The 20,621-nt window shown below is 52.0% G+C and overlaps 1 protein-coding gene across 3 annotated transcripts in view; it reads left to right on the top strand.

The window, feature by feature from the left end:
• Positions 1-20,404: 20,404 nt before the first annotated feature.
• PARL (presenilin associated rhomboid like) overlaps positions 20,405-20,621 on the top strand; it is a 55,545-nt gene continuing 55,328 nt past the window's right edge. For all 3 annotated transcript variants that reach the window (XM_008981310.5, XM_078350266.1, XM_002758109.7), the window contains exon 1: positions 20,405-20,573. In XM_008981310.5, the coding sequence (XP_008979558.1) occupies positions 20,449-20,573 (125 nt within the window). In that variant the 5' untranslated portion in view covers positions 20,405-20,448. The remainder of the gene's footprint in view (positions 20,574-20,621) is intronic.

Raw genomic sequence — 20,621 nt, 5'->3', positions numbered from 1 at the left:
TAAATACTTGCCCAAATACAAAACCAGGAAGAGTAGAACTGAGATTTCAGCTTCAGCAATCTGGTTCCAAGAGAGTTGAAACCTAAGGGAAGGCTACATAGTCCAGTATGGTGGTGCCGCTGGAGTCCCAGAGACTCAGGAGACTGAGGCAGGAGGATTGCTTGAGCCCAGGAATTTGAGGTTACAACGAGCTATGATCATGCCACTGCACTCCAGCCTGGGTGACACAGTGAGACAGTCAAAAGAAAGTAAGAAAGAGAGAGAGAGAAAGAGAAGAGACAGGAAAGAAAAAAGAAGGAAGGAAGGAAATAAAGAGAGAAAGAGAGAGGGAGAGAAGGAGGGAAGGAGGAAGGGAGGGAGGGAGGGAGAGAAAGAAAAGAGTAAAAAGAAAAAGAAAGAAAGATAAGACAAAAAGGAGAAAGAAAGAGGCCAGGTGTGGTGGCTCACGCCTGTGATCCCAGCACTTTGGGAGGCTGAGGTGGGCGGATCACCTGACTCCAGGAGTTCGGAACCATCCTGGCCAACATGGTGAAACCCCATCTCTATCTATTAACACTACAAAAATTATCTGGGCGTGCTGGTGGGTGCCAGTGATCCCGGCTGCTCAGTACTTAGGAGGCTGAGGCAGGAGAATCACTTGAACTGAGAAAGACCGAGAGAGAAAGAAAAGGCTACTGAACTTGACAGCTGAGAAACATGTGGATTCAGCGCTTGCTGAAGAGGCCTCAGGCCAGGCTGCTGTGCATCTGGGCAGAGGCGAGCAGGAGACCAGCTTCAGGCGTGTCGAGATGGAAGCAGGTGTCCTGAGGGGAGACACTGCCACTGCTAGCAGCTGCCCCTTGTCCCTTCCTGAGCTGAGCCATGCAGTTGGCTGACCCTGACACGAAGAGGCTGAGAGGAGCATCACCAGGGATGAGCTCCGAGGGTTGGAGGTGAGGATGATGCTGACGCAGGAGCGAAGGTGTCCCAACCCGCCCCAGACCACAGCCCTGCTGCCCGGGTGAGGGGCATGGGCCAGGTGTCACTGGTGTGGCCAGTTGGATTTGCTCCACTGAGAAGGGCTCCTGGGTCTGCCTCCCTCCATGATGCTGCCTCAGAGCACTGGCATAAAAGCAAGGCCAGGTGCTGCGGAGAGCCGAGTGGCCGGAGTGCGTCAGAGCCTCGGGACCCAGAGCAAAAGCAGGGAGAGGAGACACAGGACCAGCGAGATGCTGTCCCTGCTGAGCAGGCTGGCTCTACTGGCCGCCCCCTTCCTGCTCCTGAAACTCCGCACCTTCTGCTGGGACAGGAGCCACCTTCCTCCTGGCCCACTCCCCTTCCCCATCCTTGGAAACCTGTGGCAGCTGCGCTTTCAGATGCACCCAGAGACACTGCTCCAGGCAGGAAATCTGTGCGGCAGCTTGGAGGCCCCAAAGGGGTGGGCAGATGAACCTCCCTCCCTCTCAGCCCAGCGGCACTTCAGGCAGAAGAAGGAACAGGGTCAGACACGTGTGAGTGAATCTTGGTCTTGCCATTCATTAGCTGGGAGGCTTTGAGCCTCAGTTTCCTCGCCTGTCCAATGCAGGATGGTAGGGGGATTGCAAAAATTGTGGACTTGGTACAGAATCTAAGGAGTCTACTCTAAGAAATTCTGAATGCTGTAGAAGTCCGCTGCTGAGGGGACATGGTGGTGGAAACCACTGAACAGAACCCGGCTCCCGGAGAGCACCGTGTGAGGCTGGAAGAAGGTTTCTGAAAAGCTTCTTGGAATGGGAGGTGGGGGAAATGGGACCCCCCCCAACCAAGGGCACAGTCACGTGATGGTTCGCAAGGAATCTCTGCACAAAGCCACCTCCAGGGTAGCTGGAGCCACAGCCGCAGGTGGACACTGACTTTCCTATGGCCAGGCTCAGCCTTTTTTTTTTTGAGACCGAGTCTTACTCTGTTACCAGGCTGGAGTGCTGTGGTGCAATCTGGGCTCACTGCAACCCCCACCTTCCAGGTTCAAGCGATTCCCCTGCCTCTGCTTCCTAAGTAGTTGGGACCACAGGTGCCCACCACCGCACCCAGCTAATTCTTTGTATTTAGTAGAGACGGGTTTCACCATGTTAGTCAGAATGGTCTTGATCTCCTGACCTCGGGATCCGCCCGCCTCTGCCTCCTAAAGTGCTGGAATTACAGGCATGAGCCGCCGCACACAGCCGCTCAGCACTCTTCTTAATCACACTCAACAAATTTAAAAAAAAGTATCTGTTTGGAGCTATCAGATGATTATGAACCTCCGGCTTCCCAGGCAGTGGAAGGGGCACTGCACTGGAGTCTGGAGACCTGGGTTCAAGGTCCTTGTCTTTTGCTGTCTTTTTTGGCCTCTGTTTGTTGGGTTTTTTGTTTGTTTGTTTGTTTGAGACAGAGTCTCGCTCTGTAGCCCAGGCTAGAGTGCAGTGGTGTGATCTCGGCTCACTGCAACCTCCGCCTCCCAGGTTCAAGCAATTTTCCTGTCTCAGCCTCTGGAGTAGCTGGGACTACAGGTGCACACCACCACGCCCGGCTAAGTTTTGTATTTTAGTACAGATGGGGTTTCACTATGTTGGCTGGTCTTGAACTCCTGACCTCAGATGATCTGCCCGCCTTGGCCTCCCAAGTGCTGGGATTACAGGCATGAGCCACAGCGCCCGAGCTGGCCTTTGTTTTTTAACTTACAAGATGGAGATAAAGATTCCTACCTGCACACTGCTTATACTGAGGGAGGACGCAAGTAACATGGTAAAGACCACGTGGGACACCGAGCCCTGGAAACACTGGTTCCTTAGCACCATCTGTAAAATGGTGGAGCATTCCCCACTCCTGGGCTAATGCTGGGCCCTGACTATTGCAAGTGTTCAGGGGGCCTGTGACTGAGGGTTTGCCTACCTGGGGAACGGGGTGGAGGCGCTTTGAGTTGTTCCTGTGGTGAGGGTCACCCTGTCTCTCCACCGCTGGCACAGACCCACGGCCATCCGTTCACCGTGTGGGTGGCCCCGAACCTGTCCCGGTGCTGAGCAGCTTCCAGGCGGTGAAGGAAGCGCTGGTCTCCGGCAGGCCCCTCACCTGCTCTTCCAGGACCTGTTTGGAGAAAGAGGAGGACTGCCCTCCTGCTGGGGAGGGGAGGTGGCTGGACGGTCGCTACACCCAGGGAGTCCGGGCTGGCCCAGAACTGTTACCCTCGAGGGGACGGCCAGGAAGACCTGTGTGAGGGGTGAGTGGGGTGGGTGACAAGGAGCCAGCTCCGCGGGTCGAAAGACCTGGATTCAAGTCTCAGCCCAAGCTCTGGCCAGCTCTGTGACCTCGGGCACATCGGCCTCACTCTATGCTCGTCAGGGGGCTCCTGTGTAGATGGGGATGATGAGGATGCCTCCTATATCCTGAGAATGTGGGCAAGCGGGGCGGCTGCTGGGGGCTAGAGGGGTGCTGGGGGGGCAGAATTAAGTGGCCAAAATACCTGAGAGTGCCCAGTCAGTGCTGGTGCAGCAAATGTCCGTGTTCCCTCCTTCCCTCTCCCCACAAACCCTCCTCCCTGCTGTTTTTATTTTTATTATTTTTTTTAAGACAGTCTCCCTCTGTCACCGGCTGGAGTGCAGTGACACAATCTCAGCTCACCGAAACCTCTGCCTCATGGGTTCAAGAAATGAAGCAGTTCTCCTGCCTCAGCCTCCCAAGTAGCTGGGATTACAGGTGCCTGCCACCATGCCTGGCTAATTTTTTTTTTTAGTAGAGACGGGGTTTCACCATGTTGCCCAGGCTGTTCTCGAACTCCTGACCTCAGGTGATCCACCCACCTCAGCCTCCTCAGCCTCCCAAAGTGCTGGAATTACCATCGTGCTCAGCCCCCTGCGTTCTTTATCTCCTCTCCATTTCTTGTGGGGACTCTTAAAGGAAAACCCATGTTGGTGGACTGAGGGAGGGCATAGCTGAGACCACCTTGAGGGCACCAAGCTTGCTGACCACCCTCTCAAATGTGCCTCCGCCCTTGGACAGAACATCATTCCAGAGGTGATTTTGGGGTCTGCCCTCCAGGCCCTGCCCGTGTGAGAGCCAAGTGGTCTTGGCCTGGGAGGCTGGGAGGGGCTGGTGACTGTCCACCCCACCTGCCTGGACGCAGGCATCATCTGCAGCCATGGGCACATGTGGTGGCAGCAGAGACGCTTCTGCCTGGTGATGCTTCAAGGGCTGGTCCTAGGCAAGCTGGCACTGGAGAAGCAGCTACAGCAAGAGGAGCAGAGCTGGCGGAAGCCTTCCACCGGGAGCAGGGTGAGCAGCAGGCTGGCGGCAAGCCTACCCTCACCCCTCTCCCCATGCACACGCCCACCCGTGCAGAGGAGCCAAGCTTCTCTGTATAGGCCTGTGTCTGTGACACCTGGGAACATTAACAGCAGTTTTCAGCTCCATCGAGTGGGAGTTTCTCCAACGTGGGTGGACAGAGGCCCAGGATGGCCAGGTCACTGGGAAGCCAGAGCCCTCCTTGATAGCTGGGGAGGTAATCTCCATCAATATCCAAGACAGCCAAGGGCAGTGGCTCCCACCTGTAATCCCAGCACTTTGGGAGGCTGAGGAGGATGGATCTCCTGAGGTCAGGGATTTGAGACCAGCCTGGCCAACGTGGTTTCTACTAAAAATACAAACAATTAGTTGGGCATGGTGGCACGTGCCTGGAATCTTAGTACTCTAAAGGCTGAGGCAGGAGAATCGCTTGAACCTGGGAGAAGGAGGCTGCAGTGAGCCAAGGTCCTACCATCGCACTCCAGCCTGGGCAACAGAGAGAGACTCCATCTCAAAAAAAAAAAAAAAAAGGAAAAACTAAAAAACATATCATCCAAGGCGTCTCATACCTCCTAGCCATTGGCACATGCTGTTCCCCTTCCAGAACGTCCCAGCCCATGCCCCTTCCCTCCCCATGAGAAACCTCTGCTCCTCCCTCCAGAGCAGCTGCAGCCACCTGCCCTGAGAAGGCCTCCCAAATGCCAGGCCCCCAAACCTATTCCCTGTGACATACCTGCCCCGCATTCTGTTTTCATGCAAATGGCTGTCTGTCTCCCATGCCTCTCTCTAACCTGGCTCTTACAAGGTGCTTGGTAACGTTTAGGTTTTTTGTTTGTTTTGTTTTGTTTTTGAGACAGAGTTTCGCTCTTGCCCAGGCTAGGTGCAGTGGTACAATCGCGGCTCACTGCAATCTCCACCTCCTGGGTTCAAGTGATTCTCCTGCCTCAGCCTCCTGAGTAGCTGGGTTTACAGGTACGCGCCTCCACGCCTGACTAATTGTTGTATTTTTCGTAGAGATGGCATTTCACCTGAGCTCAACCTGACTTCAGGTGATCCACTTGCCTCGGCTTCCCAAAGTGCTGGGATTATAGGCGTGAGCCCCCACGCCCCTCCAGTAAGTATTTGTTGAGTGCATGAATGAGGAACGGGAATCAAGAACCAAGTTGGTGAATGAGTGACTTAACAGGAGATGGGAGGGGGGCTTAGGGCAGTGGTCCTTGTGCCGCCTCGCCCTGAGCCCTGCCCCGCTACCGTCAGGTATCCATTGTCAGGTCCACAGTCAGAGTCATCCAGCCCTTGTGTTTGGCCATCGCCTCCTCTCGGAGGATCCCGTCTTCCAGGAACTGGCTCAAGCCATCAACTTTGGCCTGGCCTTCGTCAGCACTGTGTAGCGCCGGGTAATTGGCATTTGGGGAGGCGAGTGTGCAGGCTATCAGACTGGGGGCCCAAGGCAGGCAGGGGCCTCAGCCAGGGCCTGGCAGGGATGGTGCCAGGTGGGCAGGAGGGAGACTGCGACGTCTGCCTGGTAGCGGGCACATTCAGAGCATCAAACCTTTGTTGTGGTTCAGCATGAACGCATGGGCAGGGAATCAGAGGCAGGTTACATCCTCAGCAACACAGCTTTCTGGGCCCGTAACACCCAAGCTAAGCCCTAAGCACAACTGCTCTGATGCTAGAAATCGATGCTCAGTGCTGCAAAGGAAAACTAGCACTGAGGCAAAGGATCTTTCGGCAACGCAATGTTTACCTCCTGGACTGCAGGAAGGGGACCCTCACTAGCCATCGTGCCACGAGAGTACAAGGAACAAAGGAAAACACACAACTCTATCACTTACACATTTGGGGTCGTCCTTTCTGCTGTGTCTGATCTCCCTTGGCTGGAGCCAGACCCCACAATCTAAACTAAAACTAATTGGCCAACAACTTAAAACGTTTCTAAACAGGTAAAAGCAGTGGAGAGCTGGGACATGCCTGTGAGCACGTCCAGCACAGACATCTTGGTTCAAGTACAAGGACATAGAATGTGCTACGTGCCTGTAAGCACGGCATGTCTAACAGCTACATGGGATAGGGCTTCACAATGTTATTAGCACACTTACTCTTTAACAAGAAAGGAAACTTTAAAAAGGGACTTTTCTACTTCTCACATCTGACCACCGCTCTCATTTCTGTCCATTATTTTGGGGGTCTCCAGATGAGAGGCAGCCCCAGGTTACTCAAGTCAAAGGCTCCAGCCCACTTTGGAGCCCCCGACTCAGGGACTGGCTCCTGAGTAGGCCCTGGGCGGTCCTCTCTCTCCACAGCTGTACCACGTGTTGCCCTGGGCCTTCGACACCTCCCAGGACCCCACCAGGAGATACGTTTAGTACCAAGTGACCGTACGGAGCTACGTCTGCGAGGAGATCAACAGGTGCAAACTTAGGGCAGCGGAGGCCCCTAAGGGCTTCGGCAGCTGCCACCTGGCCCAGACCTCCAAGGTGGGCCTGGATCAGCTGCGTAGCAAAGGAGGGGCCATCTTTTTGAGCTGCACCTCGTTTCTAAGCCACGGTCTGTTTCTCATCTTTGACTCTATCTACAAGCTTTCAAAGCACCCTGAAAGCTTGAATTAAAATAGGGTTTTTACCCCCTACCTTTTTTCCCAGGGCAGGGCTGGCTTCTGCAGACACTGGTAGGCTGGGACGCAGAAGACCTGGCTGATGTCAGGGCCAGAACCCCAGGGCCACCCCCCATAAACGCTGATGCAGCCCTGAGAAACGGGCCCTCTTGAGGGCTTGGAACCACAAGTCTTAGACTGGGCTTCAGGGAAACCCCAGGGCTCTGTCAGGAGAGAACTTTAAACCTGGAGCTGCGCCCTCCCAACCCATCCCCCACTCCCCAGGCCATGGAGTGGGGGATGCCAGGCCCTGTCCCCACATTCAATGAGGAGAACCTGGTCCAGGTGGTGATCGGCCTGTTTCTGGGAGGCACCCCACGGCCACCACCCTGCACTGGGCACTCATCTGCATGGTCCAGCACAGAGCTGTCCAGGGTGAGGGGCCCTTGGTCACACCCTGGCTGACTGCCCCATGTGTGGGGCTCCTGGGTTGCGGGCACTGCCCCCATCACTCTCCTTGCTCTGTGGCCCCAGGGGTGGGTCCTGGTCCCGCCGCCGTGGTACAGGAAGTATTCCTGGTCTCGAGACAGGAGGGGCTTCATTCCCTACCCCGTGGCTTACTGTGTCCTGCCGGGCAAGTCATTCCACCTCTCAGACCCAGCATACCACGGACAACGCTATTCTACTCATTCAGTAATGATTCAGCACCTACTATGTGCCAGCCTTGTGCTGATGCCCACCTCAAGATCACAACTGTGGAGAGGAACATGTAGGTGGATTTCTCTCAAGGACAAATGGGCTATGACCTGAATTCAAATCTGATGCCACCAATTTCATGACCTTGGGCAAAAGTACCTGTCCTGTTAGAGCCTCAGTTTCTCCATTTTACAAATAGTGACAACAGTCCCATCTCCATAATAATGCTTTTTTTTTTTTTTTTTTTTGAGACAGAGTCTCACTGTGTTGCCCAGGCTGGAGTGTAATGGTGTAATCTTGGCTCACTGCAGCGTCTGCCTCTTGGGGTCAAGCAATCCTCCTGGCTCAGCCTCCTGAGTGCTGGGATTACAGAAGCACCACTACAGGCTGCTAATTTTTTTGTATTTTTAGTAGAGATTGGGTTTCACCATGTTGGCCAGGGCTGGTCTCGAACTTCTGACCATCGGCGACTCACCCATCTTGGCTTCCCAAAGTGCTGGAGTTACAGGTGTGAGCCACTGCATGTAGCCATAATGCTCTTCATATAGAACACCTGACACATAGCAGGTTCTCAAATCTGGGTGCCTTCTCTTGTTCATAAAAAGCAAGCTCTGCCTCAGAGGAGGGTCTGCTCCTGTGACACCAGGAGTGGCAAGGTGGTTTGGGGTGACCTAAGGCCCACAAGCCTCGGCAGCAGTGTCCTGGGTGGGGATGGAGGCGGTGAGGCAGGATGGAGAGGTCAGGGCACAGGCCCACACTGAGCCACCCGCAGAGAGGGTGCAGCAGGAGCTAGAGCAGGTGTTGGGCACGGCCCCGGTTGTCTGCAATGAAGACCGCAAGCGACTGCCTTACACCTGTGCTGTCCTCCACGAGGTGCAGCGCCTTAGCAGCGTCGTGGCAGCGGGTGCTGTGCACCAGTGCATGACCTCCACCCGTGTGTGCAGCTATCCCATGAGCAAGGTAGGTGGCCCTACATGGCCCCACACCCAACCCAGTACCTGCAGAAAGCATCCTTCCTGCCCAGCACAGCCACCTGCTACAGCTTCTGCCAACCTGCCAGCTATCAATCACATAATGGCTCTCTCTCTCTTTCTCTCTGGCATCTGGGACAGGAGTTGTGATTATAAAACGATGTAGTCAGGTGCCATGGCTTATGCCTACAATCCCAGCACTTTGGGAGGCTGAGGTTGGAGGACTGCTTGAGCCTAGGAGTTCAAGATCAGCCTGGGCAACATGGCAAGACCCCGTCTCTACAAAACTTAAAGAAAATATTAGCTAGGCATGGTGGTGAATGCCTGTAGTCCCAGATATTTGGAAGGCTAAGGCAGGATCGATTGAACCCGGGAGGCTGAGGTTGCAGTGAGCTATGATTGCACCACTGCACTCCCTCCTGGGTGACAGAGTGAGATTCCATCTCAAAAAAAAAGATATAGATAGATAGATAGATACACACACACATATGTATATATATAATCTAAAGGGTGTACTCACTGAGGGGTAATTTTTAAAGTTCCCCATCGTCCAGAGATCACCCTTGCAGACATGATAATGCAGCACTTCCCAGTCTTTTTTGCACACATATATTTTACGTAGTTGAAATTATGCTGAATATGTCATTCTGAATCCTTCATTGCACTTAATACATCATTCAGGGCCGGGCGCGGTGGTGTGCCTGTAATCCCAGCACTTTGGGAGGCTGAGGCAGGTGGATCATGAGGTCAAGAGATAGAGATCATTCTGGCCAACATGGTGAAACCCTGTCTCCACTAAAAATACGAAGATTATTGATCTAATATTGACAATGAAAAAAATAATAAAGAAAAAAATACAAAGATTAGCTGGGCGTGGTGGTGTGTGCCTGTAATCCCAGTTACTCAGGAGGCTGAGGCAGGAGAATGGCTTGAACTGGAAGGCGGAGGTGGCAGTGAGCTGAGATCACGCTACTGCACTCCAGCCTGGCAACAGAGCGAGCCTCCATCTTAAAAAAAAATTACATATACATATAAAATTCGGATTCTTCTATAGCAGTGGTTCTCAAACTTCCATGGAGTATATCAGAATCACCTGGAGGGCTAGTTAAAGCAGACATTTCTGGGCCCCTCCCCAAACAGTCTCAGTCTAGGGTGGGTTGAGAATTTGCCTTTCTGACAAGTTCCCAGGTGATGCTGAGGCTGTGGTTCCGGGGCCATACTTTGAAAACCACTGCTCTACGTAATGTTTTTTTTTTGAGACAGAGGCTCAAAAATATATATAATGATCTGAATTAATTAATGTATTTACTTATTTATTTATTTTTGAGATGGAGTCTTGCTCTGTCACCCAGGCTGGAGTGCAGTGGTGTGATCTCAGCTCATTGCAACCTCCATCTCCTGGGTTCAAGTGATTCTTCTGCCTCAGCCTCCCAAGTAGCTGGGACTGCAGGTATGTGCCACCACGCCCAGCTAATTTTGTGTGTGGTGTGTGTGTGTGTGTGTGTGGTGAGTGTGTGGTGTGTGTGTGGTGTGTGTGTGTGGTGTGTGTGTGGTGTGTGTGTGTGGTGTGTGTGGTGTGTGTGGTGTGTGCGTGTGGTGTGTGTGTGTGGTGTGTGTGTGTGGTGTGTGTGTGGTGTGTGTGTGTGGTGTGTGTGTGTGGTGTGTGTGTGGTGTGTGTGGTGTGTGTGGTGTTTGTGTGTGTGTGTGGTGTGTGTGTGTGTGTGGTGTGTGTGTGGTGTGTGTGTGGTGTGTGTGTGTGTGTGTGTGTGTGTGTGTATTTTTAGTAGAGACAGAGTTTCACCATGTTGGCCAGGCTGGTCTCGGACTCCTGACCTCAGGTGATCCGCCTGCCTCGGCCTCCCAGTGTGCTGGGATTGCAGGCATGAGCCACGTGCCTGGCCTCTACATCATTCTAGATGGCTGCATGATGTTCCACCAAATAGATGTTCTGCAGTTTTAACCTGCTGGTGAAGATTTAGGCCATTTGCACTTTATGTGCCTAAGGCTTGGTCTGTATTTTGTGTTATCGCCTTAAAAGTGGTTTCTAGCAGAAATGCCTTTCTTGTCTCTTTCATTTTACAGCAGTTAAGAGAACAAGTGCCAAATAGGGAGAGAGAGAGAAGAAAGGTATAAAAATAAGTCAAATCAAGAACAGCCGCTGCATGGGTACATCAAACTTGAGTCTGGATTTTACTGGAGCGAAGGGAATGAAAGGAAACCTCAATTAATTACGAGTTATGTAGTAAAAGGAAGCATGCCTGTACTGGGGAAGCTTTGGCTTATCACGTGCCTGTCAGTTACGACAAGGCTCATCATTCACAGTATCCTCTGGGTCAGCGGACAATGTAGTGAGTGGTGCTTTAGGCAGGAGTTTTTTGTTTTGTTTTGTTTTGACTTCCAGTAATGGCTATAAGCAATAAGCAGGAGTTTTTAAAAGAGGCAGAAATATTCTTCAAGATGGTAGCTGCTTCTTATCCCAATTCCTTTTAAGAGGTAAAATTCCTTTCATTCCTACAGGCAGTCAAAATAACACAGTTGAAGTTTATTTACTTTTAACCTCTATTTTCCTAGTCTTTTTTTTTTTTTTTGAGAAGGACTCTCACTGTCTCACTGTCACCCAGGCCGGAGTGCAGTGGCTTGATCTCAGCTTACTGCAGCCTCCGCCTCCTGGGTTCAAGCGATTTTGCCTCAGTCTCCCAAGTAGCTGGGATGACAGGTGTGCGCCACTGCGCCCGGCTGTTTTGTATTTTTAGTAGAGACGGGGTTTCGCCATGTTGGCCAAGCTCATCTGGAACTCCTGACCTCAGGTGATCAGCCTGCCTCAGGTGATAGCACTTTGTGAGGCTGAGGCAGGAGAATCGCTTGAACTCAGGTAGGTGGAGGTTGCAGTGAGCCGAGATCCCGCCACTGCACTCCAGCCTGGAACACAGTAGACTCCATCTCAAAGATAAATACATACATAAAATAAAAATAGAAGCAACAGTCTTTTGGTAACCTAATCTTAGGTGTGATATCCCATCACTTTGGCCATATTCTTTTTTTTTTTGAGATGGAGTCTCGCTCTGTTGCCCAAGGCTGGAGTGCAGTGGCTCGAACTTGGCTCACTGTAACCTCTGCCTCGCGGGTTTAAGCAATTCTGCCTCGGCCTCCTGAGTGGCTGGGATTACAGGCATGCGCCACCATGCCCAGCTAATTTTTGTATTCTTTAGTAGAGATGGGGTTTTGCCACGTTGGGGTTTTGCCAGAGATGGAGTTTTGTCATGCTGGTCTTGAACGCCTGACCGCAGGTGATTGGTCGGCCTTGCCCTCCCAAAGTGCTGGGATTACAGGTGAGACCACCGCACCTGCCGCTTTTGCCGTATTCTAACTGTTGGGTTTGTTGTTATTGTTTGAGACAGCGTCTCCCTCCATTGCCTGGGCTGGAGTGAAGTGACAGGCCCACTGCAGCCCTGACCTCCCAGGCTTGGGTGATTCTCCCACCTCTGCCTCCTGAGTAGCTGGAACTACAGGCACGTGCCACCACACTGGGCTAACTTTTAAATTTTTGGTAGAGATGGGGTTTCACCATGTTGCCTAGGTTGGTCTCAAATTCCTGGGCTCAAGTGATCCTCCTGCCTTGGCCTTCCAGAGTGCTGGGATTACAGGTGTGAGCCACAGCATCCAGCCCATTTTCTATTTGTTAGAAGTGAGTTACTAAATCCATCCTATCCTCAAGGGGAGGGGATTACACAAAGGCGTGTATCCTGGGAGTCAAGGCTCAGTGGGAGAACACACCAGCATGTGTAGGTGGTGAGGTTGCCATTTTAATGAAAATGAGTCACTCATGTTGGTGCCCTGGTGCAGGGTGATTCCTGTGTGGGAAGGTGGTGGCGGGAGCCCTGAGATTCCTCAGGAAGGAGCTTTGGCTCTGCCCTGATACTCCAGCCTGTTCTTTGTAGAAGTGGCAGTGGTGCCATGTGGCACACCAGGAAAGGGATGGGAAAGGGAGGTGGGGGGCCCAATCTTCTCCATCATGAGAGTCTTTGTTCAGCATTTATGACCCTGGTGCAAGGCAGACTCAACTCCAAGGCCCTGCCAGGATGCCATTACGAACTTTTTTTTTGACACAGAGTCTCACTTTCTTGCCCAGGCTGGAGTACAGTGGCATGATCTCAGCTCACTGCAGCCTCCACCTCCTGGGCTCAAGCAGTTCTCCCACCTTAGTCTCCTGAGTAGCTGGTATGACAGGCATGTGCCACCATGCCCAGCTTATTTTTGTTTTGTTTTGTATTTTTAGTAGAGATGGGGTTTCACCATGTTAGCCAGGCTGGTCTTGAACCCCTGATCTCAAGTTGCCGCCTGCCTCTGCCTCCCAAAGTGTTAGGATTATGGGCATGAGCCACTGAGCCCAACCCCATTATTACATTATTATTAATTTTCCCAGATGTGAGGTTCCCTCCTGCACACGTTTTTCTCCACAGCAGCCCTATCCTTCAGACGCTTGTTGCTGTTTCTTTTCTGTAGATAGAGAAACGTCAGTATAGAGAGCTCAAGAAACCACTCACGTATACAGCTAGTACGTGACTTAGCTGAGTTTCAAAAGCATGTCCCCTGGACTCTGAAGTGTTTTCTTTTTCTGCCACACCCCTGCTGTTTGCATTTCTCTAAAACCACCCTAGGTAAGCGAACCAATGTGTTAAATGGAGATGTGTTGCATTGTCAGTCTGTCCCTGGCAGAAACTGGCCAGCAAGTTCACAGGTTTGTCAAGAGTCTCTGGGAACATGGATGGAACCAGGGCATTGGGTGGTCTTGCTGCTGGGGTGGCAGGAGGACCCAGGCCCAGGCTGTCCAGAAGCTGTGCCAACTCAAGTTAAAAAGAGGGGGCCCGGGTTTCGCTCTGTGTTATGCCGTTTGGGATTAGAAATTTCCTTATTAAGAGCTCCTTCCTGCCTATTTGATTCTAGGAGTCGTTCTGTGATAAAGGCTCCAGGGTCCCATTAAAGAGCTGAAATCAATACTGAGCTTTTACAACTTGGGCGAGAGACGTCTGCTGAAAGTGGAATCAGAGCTTGACAGTAGATCATTAGACGTCACAGATATTCCTAGACTGTTCTTAACCATTTCATCAGTTGAGTGATCCTGCCGACAGCAGCAGTCCCCGCTACAGTGGTTGTACCTCCAGCCCGTCTCTCTTCTCAGACATTCTATTTGACTGTGAATTCCAAACTGCCATTTACTGGGCAGAAGCTGGCACAGAGACCCCAGAAGGTACCCAGCAGGTAGATGATCCTACAGTCTGGGGAAGCGGAGGGGGTTGTGGGGGCTGTCCTCCTTGCGTACTGGATAGGCTATGCTCTGAACCTGTTCCATGAGCTACGATCTGTCACTTTGCAAGGAAGCCAGAACATCACCCAAACTAGGCACAAATAATTCTGGAGGGAAAAGAGCATCTTGCCAGGAGCATCTTCCTCTGACGGTGACTAGTAAGAACTGTTGCAGTGCAGAGGGTTACTGAATCCCAGGTAGAGAAAAGGGGGAATTCCCATGACTAGAATTGGGAAGTCTGTAGCTCACTCAGGCAGCAGCAAGAACAGAGGCCTCCCAGCCCCTCTGCTTAACGCCGGAGTGACCTGGTCTGGGTACCCTGTTGGTAAATGCGGTTAGGACGAGGCACCTGCTCAACTCTGCAGTACCGCAGGCACAGTGCCGCTGCTCAATTTCTGCATTCTTCTTCTTATTATTATTTTTTTTTTTAGACAGAGTCTTGCTCTGTCACCCAGGCCAAAGTGCAGTGGCATGATCTTGGCTCACTGCAACCTCTGCCTCCTGGGTTCAAGCCTCCTGGGCTCAAGCAATTCTTCTGCTTCAGCCTCCTGAGTAGCTGGGATTACAGATATGCACCACCATGCCCAGCTAATTTTTGTATTTTTAGTAGAGATGGGTTTCACCATGCTGGCCAGGCTGGTCTTGAACTCCTGACCTCTGTGATCCAACTGCCTCGGCCTCCCAAAGTACTGAGATGGGCCACTGCGCCCGGCCAACATCTGCTCCATTTCTGCATTCTTCGTTGGCGTTTGTTTGGAATGCAGGCTACAAACTCGCTGAGCCTTTTTTTTTTTTAATTTCAAGGTTTAATGGGTCAAAATCAAGAATTCTATAGTCAGCCCTCTGGTCTCTACAGGGGTAGCTGGTTTAATTTTGTGGTATTTGTTAATGAGCCTGGGGGTATGAGGTCTTCCCCAGAATCACAGAGCTGAGTGTCCCGGGGCCTGGGATCATAACCAGCCCCATCCTGGCTCCACTTTGGCCTCCTTGTGCTGTTTCTGGTCAACCCAGGGCCCACATGGAAGGAGCAGAGGTCACCCAACTCCCGCTCGAATCTGCTTGGTCTGATTCTAATCACTTACCTCTCCTTTGAGATGGAGTGAGGCCTGGGGTGAGGGTGAGAGGGGAGGTGAGGGTTGGGGTTAGGTTGAGGGTTAGAGTTGGGCTGACGGTTCATGTTCTCCTCTCTGCAACCCTAAAGAGTGGAGCGTTCTGCCTCCTCCCTCTCTTTCCACCACTCAGTTCCTCTTTCTTTGCCTGTTTGCCATTGTTTCTCCTTGTTCTGTCTCTTCCTCTAATACCCACGCGCGCACACCCCCTGCCCCGGGGTTTGTTGTCCTAGGCTGTCCTTGGTCCCTTCCAGACATGCCCCTAGCTGCTGGCCTTCTCTGTAGGAAGCAACAGCTTCATGTCCCTAGACGTGGCTGGGAGTCTTCAGGACAAAGCTGGGTGGTCCTTCGCCAGGAGGGTGTCTTGCTTGGCAACTTCACTGATGGGAGCCTGGAGGAAGGGGAGCCTGAGGGCTGCTGCTGAGTCTCCCCGAGGCCCCCTGGCCTACTCTCACCAGCACACTGGGTATTCTCCAAGCTCACTTTGGCTCAGTGTCAGGGCTGGGTACTAGGCACCCTCTGAGGTTCCCTAAGCCACACCAGCATCCCTCTGCAGGGTACCACCATCTTACCCAGCCTGGCCTCTGTGCTCTATGACCCTGAGTGCTGGGAGACCTGTCAACAGTTCAGCCCTGGCCACTTCTTGGACAAGGATGGAAACTCTGTGGCCAATGAGGCCTTCCTGCCATTCTCTGCAGGTACTAAGCACAGAGCTAGATCCTGGGTGGGGGGTGGGACTGTGGTGGGACAGACACAGGGACAGCTGCCATCTCTGACTTTTCTGTTTCCAGGGCATCACGTGTGCTCAGGGGACCCGCTGGCTCCAGTGGAGCTCTTCCTGACGTTTGCCACCCTCCTCAGGACCTTTCGGTTCCAACTGCCAGAGGGGAGCCGGGGCTCAAGCTGCAGGACATCTTTGGGGGCATTTTGCAGCCCCAGTAGCAGATCTGTGTGGTGGCCCGCCTGAGCAGCCCCAGCCCTGGTCCTAGGGAGGATGGCCTGTAGCCACTGGGATCTGGAGGTCTGTCCCCCATGGAGTCCTTCCTCAGTCTCTTTTGGCTCCTGCAAAGTTAGAGAAGAGGTGGACCAGGGGTTCATGCAGCTCAGCTGCTCGTGGTTGCCCCAAACACAAGCTCTGTGGGTAACAGTGGAGGGTGGACACAGCAAGGAGTCTGCAGAGGTCGCTCGGTTTGGAAGCTCAGGTCTTAGATTAGGCCGGTTATGCTTCGGCAGGGAAAGATTTTACAAGATTGGTCAAGTTTGGCATTAAATCAGTCGGCAAAGTTAATTTTGGGGAAATCAAGCCTCACAAGGCAGCAGCCCCAGTAGCAGAAGGCAAACTTTCAAACAAAACTATAAATATAATCATGCATGCAAATACAAATACAAATACTCTGGATGCTGGGGACTGACAAGCCAAAGGGAAAAAAAAAGGTGACGCAAGGGCAGCTTATTTTCTGCCCTCTCCTGCCCTCTCCTGATCAGAAGGAAGAACTGCAGTTCTCTGCAGACAGGGCAGAGAAAGGTCTCACCCACTCAGCGGAGCAAAGGCCCATATAACTGTTACAGCAAATTCTTCACCAAAGACCCACTTTAGTTTCCACATGAAGGTCCCTACGTTTTAAATCACTGTGTCTCCAGACAAGTCTTGTTTATTACAAAAGAATGACTTGTGGCCGGGCACAGTGGTTCACACCTATAATCCCAGAACTTTGGGAGGCAGAGGCGGGCGGATCACCTGAAGTTAGGAGTTTGAGACCAGCCTGGCCAATGTGGTGAATCCCCATCTCTACTAAAAATACAAAAATTAGCTGGGCGTGGTGAGGGGCACCTGCAATCGCAGCTACTCGGGAGGCTGAGGCAGGAGAATCACTTGATCCCGGGAGGCAGAGTTTGCAGTGAGCTGAGATTGTGCAACCGAGCAAGACTCTGTAGGGGGGAGAAAAAAAAAACTGACTTGCATTAAGGAAATGCAAATTAAAATCAAAATGAAATACCATTACATACCTATTAGAATTGCTAAAAACCAAAACCTGACAATCCCAAGTACTGGAAAAGACGAAAAGCAACTGGAATTCTCATATCCTGCAGGTGGAAATGTATAATGGTACAACTATATTGGAAAACAGTTTGGCAATTTCTTGTAAAATTAAGCATGACCCCACACAACTCAGCAGTCCCACTCCTGGTATTACCCAAAAGAAATGAAAATACATGTTCACACGAATCATACTATATGATTCCGTTTTTGTGATATTCTTAAAAGGGCAAACCTATAGGGACAGAACATATTTGATAGATATGGGGTTGCCAGGATTCGGGAGTAGGGTTATGGGCTGACAGTAGAGAGATGTGAGGGAGCTTTCTAGGGTAATGGAAATGCTGGGTATCTTGGCTGTGGTGTTGGTTACACGACTGTATGTGTTTGTCAAAACTCATACAACTGTACACTTAAAAGGGTGTTATTGTATATAAATCATGCCTTAATAAATTTGAGCTTTAAAAAGAAAATGCCTGGGGCTGGACACAGTAGCTCACGCCTGTAATCCCAGCACTTTGGGAGGCCGAGGCGGGCGGATCACCTGAGGTCAGGAGTTTGAGACCAACCTGGAAAACATGGTGAAATTCCATCTCTACCAAAAATATAAAAAAGTTAGCCAGGCGTAGTGGCACATGCCTGTAATCCCAGCTACTAGGGAGGCTGAGGCAGGGGAGTCGCTTGAACCTGGGAGGCAGAGGTTGTAGTGAGCCGAGATTGTGCCACTGCACTCCAGCCTGGGTGACTGTGTGAGACTCTGTCTCAAAAAAAAAAAAAAAAAAAAAAGCCTTCCCTGTCTCCTTTGTGTTATTTTCAGGATGTAGATATGAATGAACCAGTGTCTCTAATTAGTAGATCAATCATTACTGCTACACCAGGCTGGGAGGAGTCCAGCCAGAAATAAGAAAGCATTAAGTATTGGCCAGGCTCAATCCCAGCCACTCGGGAGGCTGAAGCAGGAGAATCGCTTAAACCAGGGAGGCAGAGGTTGCAGTGAGCCGAGATTGAGCCAATGCACTTCAGCCCGGGTGCCAAGAGTGAAACTCCATCTCAAAAAAGAAAAAAAGGATGACTTGTGTGTTCATGACCAGCCTAGCCAACATGGTGAAACTCTGTATCTACTGAAAATACAAAAATTAGCCAGGCGTGCCTGTAATCCCAGCTACTCTGGAGGCTGAAGCAGGAGAATCACTTAAACCAGGGAGGCAGAGGTTGCAGTGAGCCAATATTGCACCACTGCACTCCAGCCTGGGAGGCTAAGGTGGATGGATCACTTGAGGCCAGGAGTTCAAAACCAGCCTGAGCAAAATGGCAAAACCCCTTATCTACTAAAAACACAAAAATTAGCTGGGCGTGGTGGTGCACACCATAGTCCCAGCTACTCAGGTGGCTGAAGCAGGAGAATCACTTGAACCCAGGAGGCAGAGGCCATAGTGACATATTACAGATGTATTACTCCATTTGGAAGTCAAGGCTGCTGCCATCTACATGGGTCCCTGCTGCAAGGAACTTAAGGTCATCCTCCTCCTCCATTTGCAGGACATCAAGCGCTCCAGACATTGTGAAAATTTCCCTTTAAGTTACAACGGGAATCCAGAACAATGCCATGTGGGCCCCTCTGCGTTGTGTGGAAAAGGCGTGAATTTAGTTTTTCAGACAAGCCATGTGCTGGGAGATATCGCAGATGTTGTTCTGTCTGAGCGACGCTGCAGTCCTCTTCTCCTGGAGCCCTCTGTCAGTTTCTCGGGGAAGTCTTCTCCCCCAGGGTCCCATGCCCCCTCCTTCAACTGCTATATCCCCCGTCTCTAAACTTCTACAGAGCCTTCTTCCCCAACACAACAGGATGTTTGTGAGGTCCGATATAGCGTCTTCTCAATTGTATCTCCAGGGTTAACACATCACCTGACACCCTGTAGGTGCTTAATATTTATGCAATGAATGAAGTGCTATTGCAGAGATATGCATAACTCGGTCTGTGAGTACCAAGGAAGGGAACCTCAATCCGAGTGGAGGTCTGGGAAAGGCCTCCTGGAAGAGGTGACACTTGAGGCTGACCTGAAGGACAGGTTGGTCAGGTGTTTCAGGTGGTGAGAACGGGAGCGTGAATGCACAACTGTGGGAACTCAGATGGTTCCTTTGAGTAATGGCCAATGACAGTATGGCTGCAGCTGAGGTCGGGGGAATGGAGTGGCTGGGAACCACACTGACTGAGGGATGGATTATGAAAAAGTGAAAGCCTGCTTTCCATTTCAGGCTTGGACTTTGTATTTATTTATTTGTTTGTGAGACAGGGTCTCACTCTGTCACCCAGGCTGGCACTATCTCAGCTCACTGCAACCTCTGCCTCCTGAGTTCAAGTGATTCTCCCACCTCAGCCTCTCCAGTAGCTGGGATTACAGGTTTGTGCCACCTATGGCACAAAACTCTGGCTAAGTTTTGTATTTGTATTCGTTTTTTTTTTTTTAGATGGATCTTGCTCTGTCACCCAGGCTGGGGTGCAGTGGCTCAATCTTGGCTCAGTGCAACCTCTGCCTCTCAGGTTCAAGCGATTCTCTTGCCTCGCCCAACCGAGTAGCTGGGATTACAGGCACGCATCACCATGCCTGGCTAATTTTTGTATTTGTATTTTTATTTTTTTGAGATGGCTCTCGCTCTGGCACCCAGGCTGGAGTGCAGTGGCATGATCTTGGCTCACTGCAACCTCCACCTCCTGGGTTCAAGCAATTCAGCTGCCTCAGCCTCTTGAGTAACTGGGATTACAGGCACGTGCCACCACGCCCGGCTAATTTTTGTGTTTTTAGTAGAGACGGGTTTCACCATGTTGGCCAGGCTGGTCTCAAACTCCTGACCTCAGGTGATCCCACCACCTCAACCACTCAAAGTGCTGGGAATATGGGAATGAGCCACCACACTTGACAGGCCTGGACTTTTGTTTTAACATACAGAATAACACAAAGTGGTAAGATGTAGAAGAAAGAGTTGTAATTTAAGAAAAACTTGGCTTGCGACGTTGGTTCCTCTAGCGGCCAGCCCTGCCACGCTGGGCCAGCCCCGTGCCCTCTGACCTGAGGCTCAGGGAAACAGCGATGACTTCTCCCTCCAGCGGGGCTCTGTGGCGATTAATGCGATCGTAGGGAAAGCGCCTGGTATGTGCCGTTACTCAAAAAGTGTCAGCTGTGCCTCTTCGCTCTGGCCTCATCCTCCTCACCTGCAAATGCGGGGAGGCCGGGCCACTCTCGCAGGTGTGTCCCGGAGCCCGCCGAGCGCTCAGGTGGGAGGGGAAGCGGTGGGAAGAAGGGCGCCAGCCTGGCGTCCCGGCACCGTGGACGGTTCGCGGCCGCTCAGCCGCGCGGGGGCGCTCTAGACTGCTCCTCGCGCTCTACGATGTTCCCTTCGCCCCGGAAGTGGTTTCCCGGCGGGGGTTGGTAAGGTCGGGCCATGGTGGGGCAGAGGTTGGGAAGATGGCGTGGCGAGGCTGGTCGCAGCGAAGCTGGGGCTGCGGCCCGGCGTGGGCTGCGCCGGTGGGCGGCCGCGGCTGCGAGGAGCTCACTACGGCCCTAGCCCCGCCGCGGCTGTTCGGACGCAGGTAATGGCCGCCGCCCTGGGTTTCTCGCCTCTAGGTCCCTGAGCTCCG

This window comes from Callithrix jacchus, chromosome 15, assembly GCF_049354715.1.
Source record: "Callithrix jacchus isolate 240 chromosome 15, calJac240_pri, whole genome shotgun sequence".
In the NCBI taxonomy this organism is placed as follows: domain Eukaryota; kingdom Metazoa; phylum Chordata; class Mammalia; order Primates; family Cebidae; genus Callithrix; species Callithrix jacchus.
Note: the sequence above shows the minus strand (reverse complement) of the source record. Positions and strands in the feature narration are given on the sequence as shown.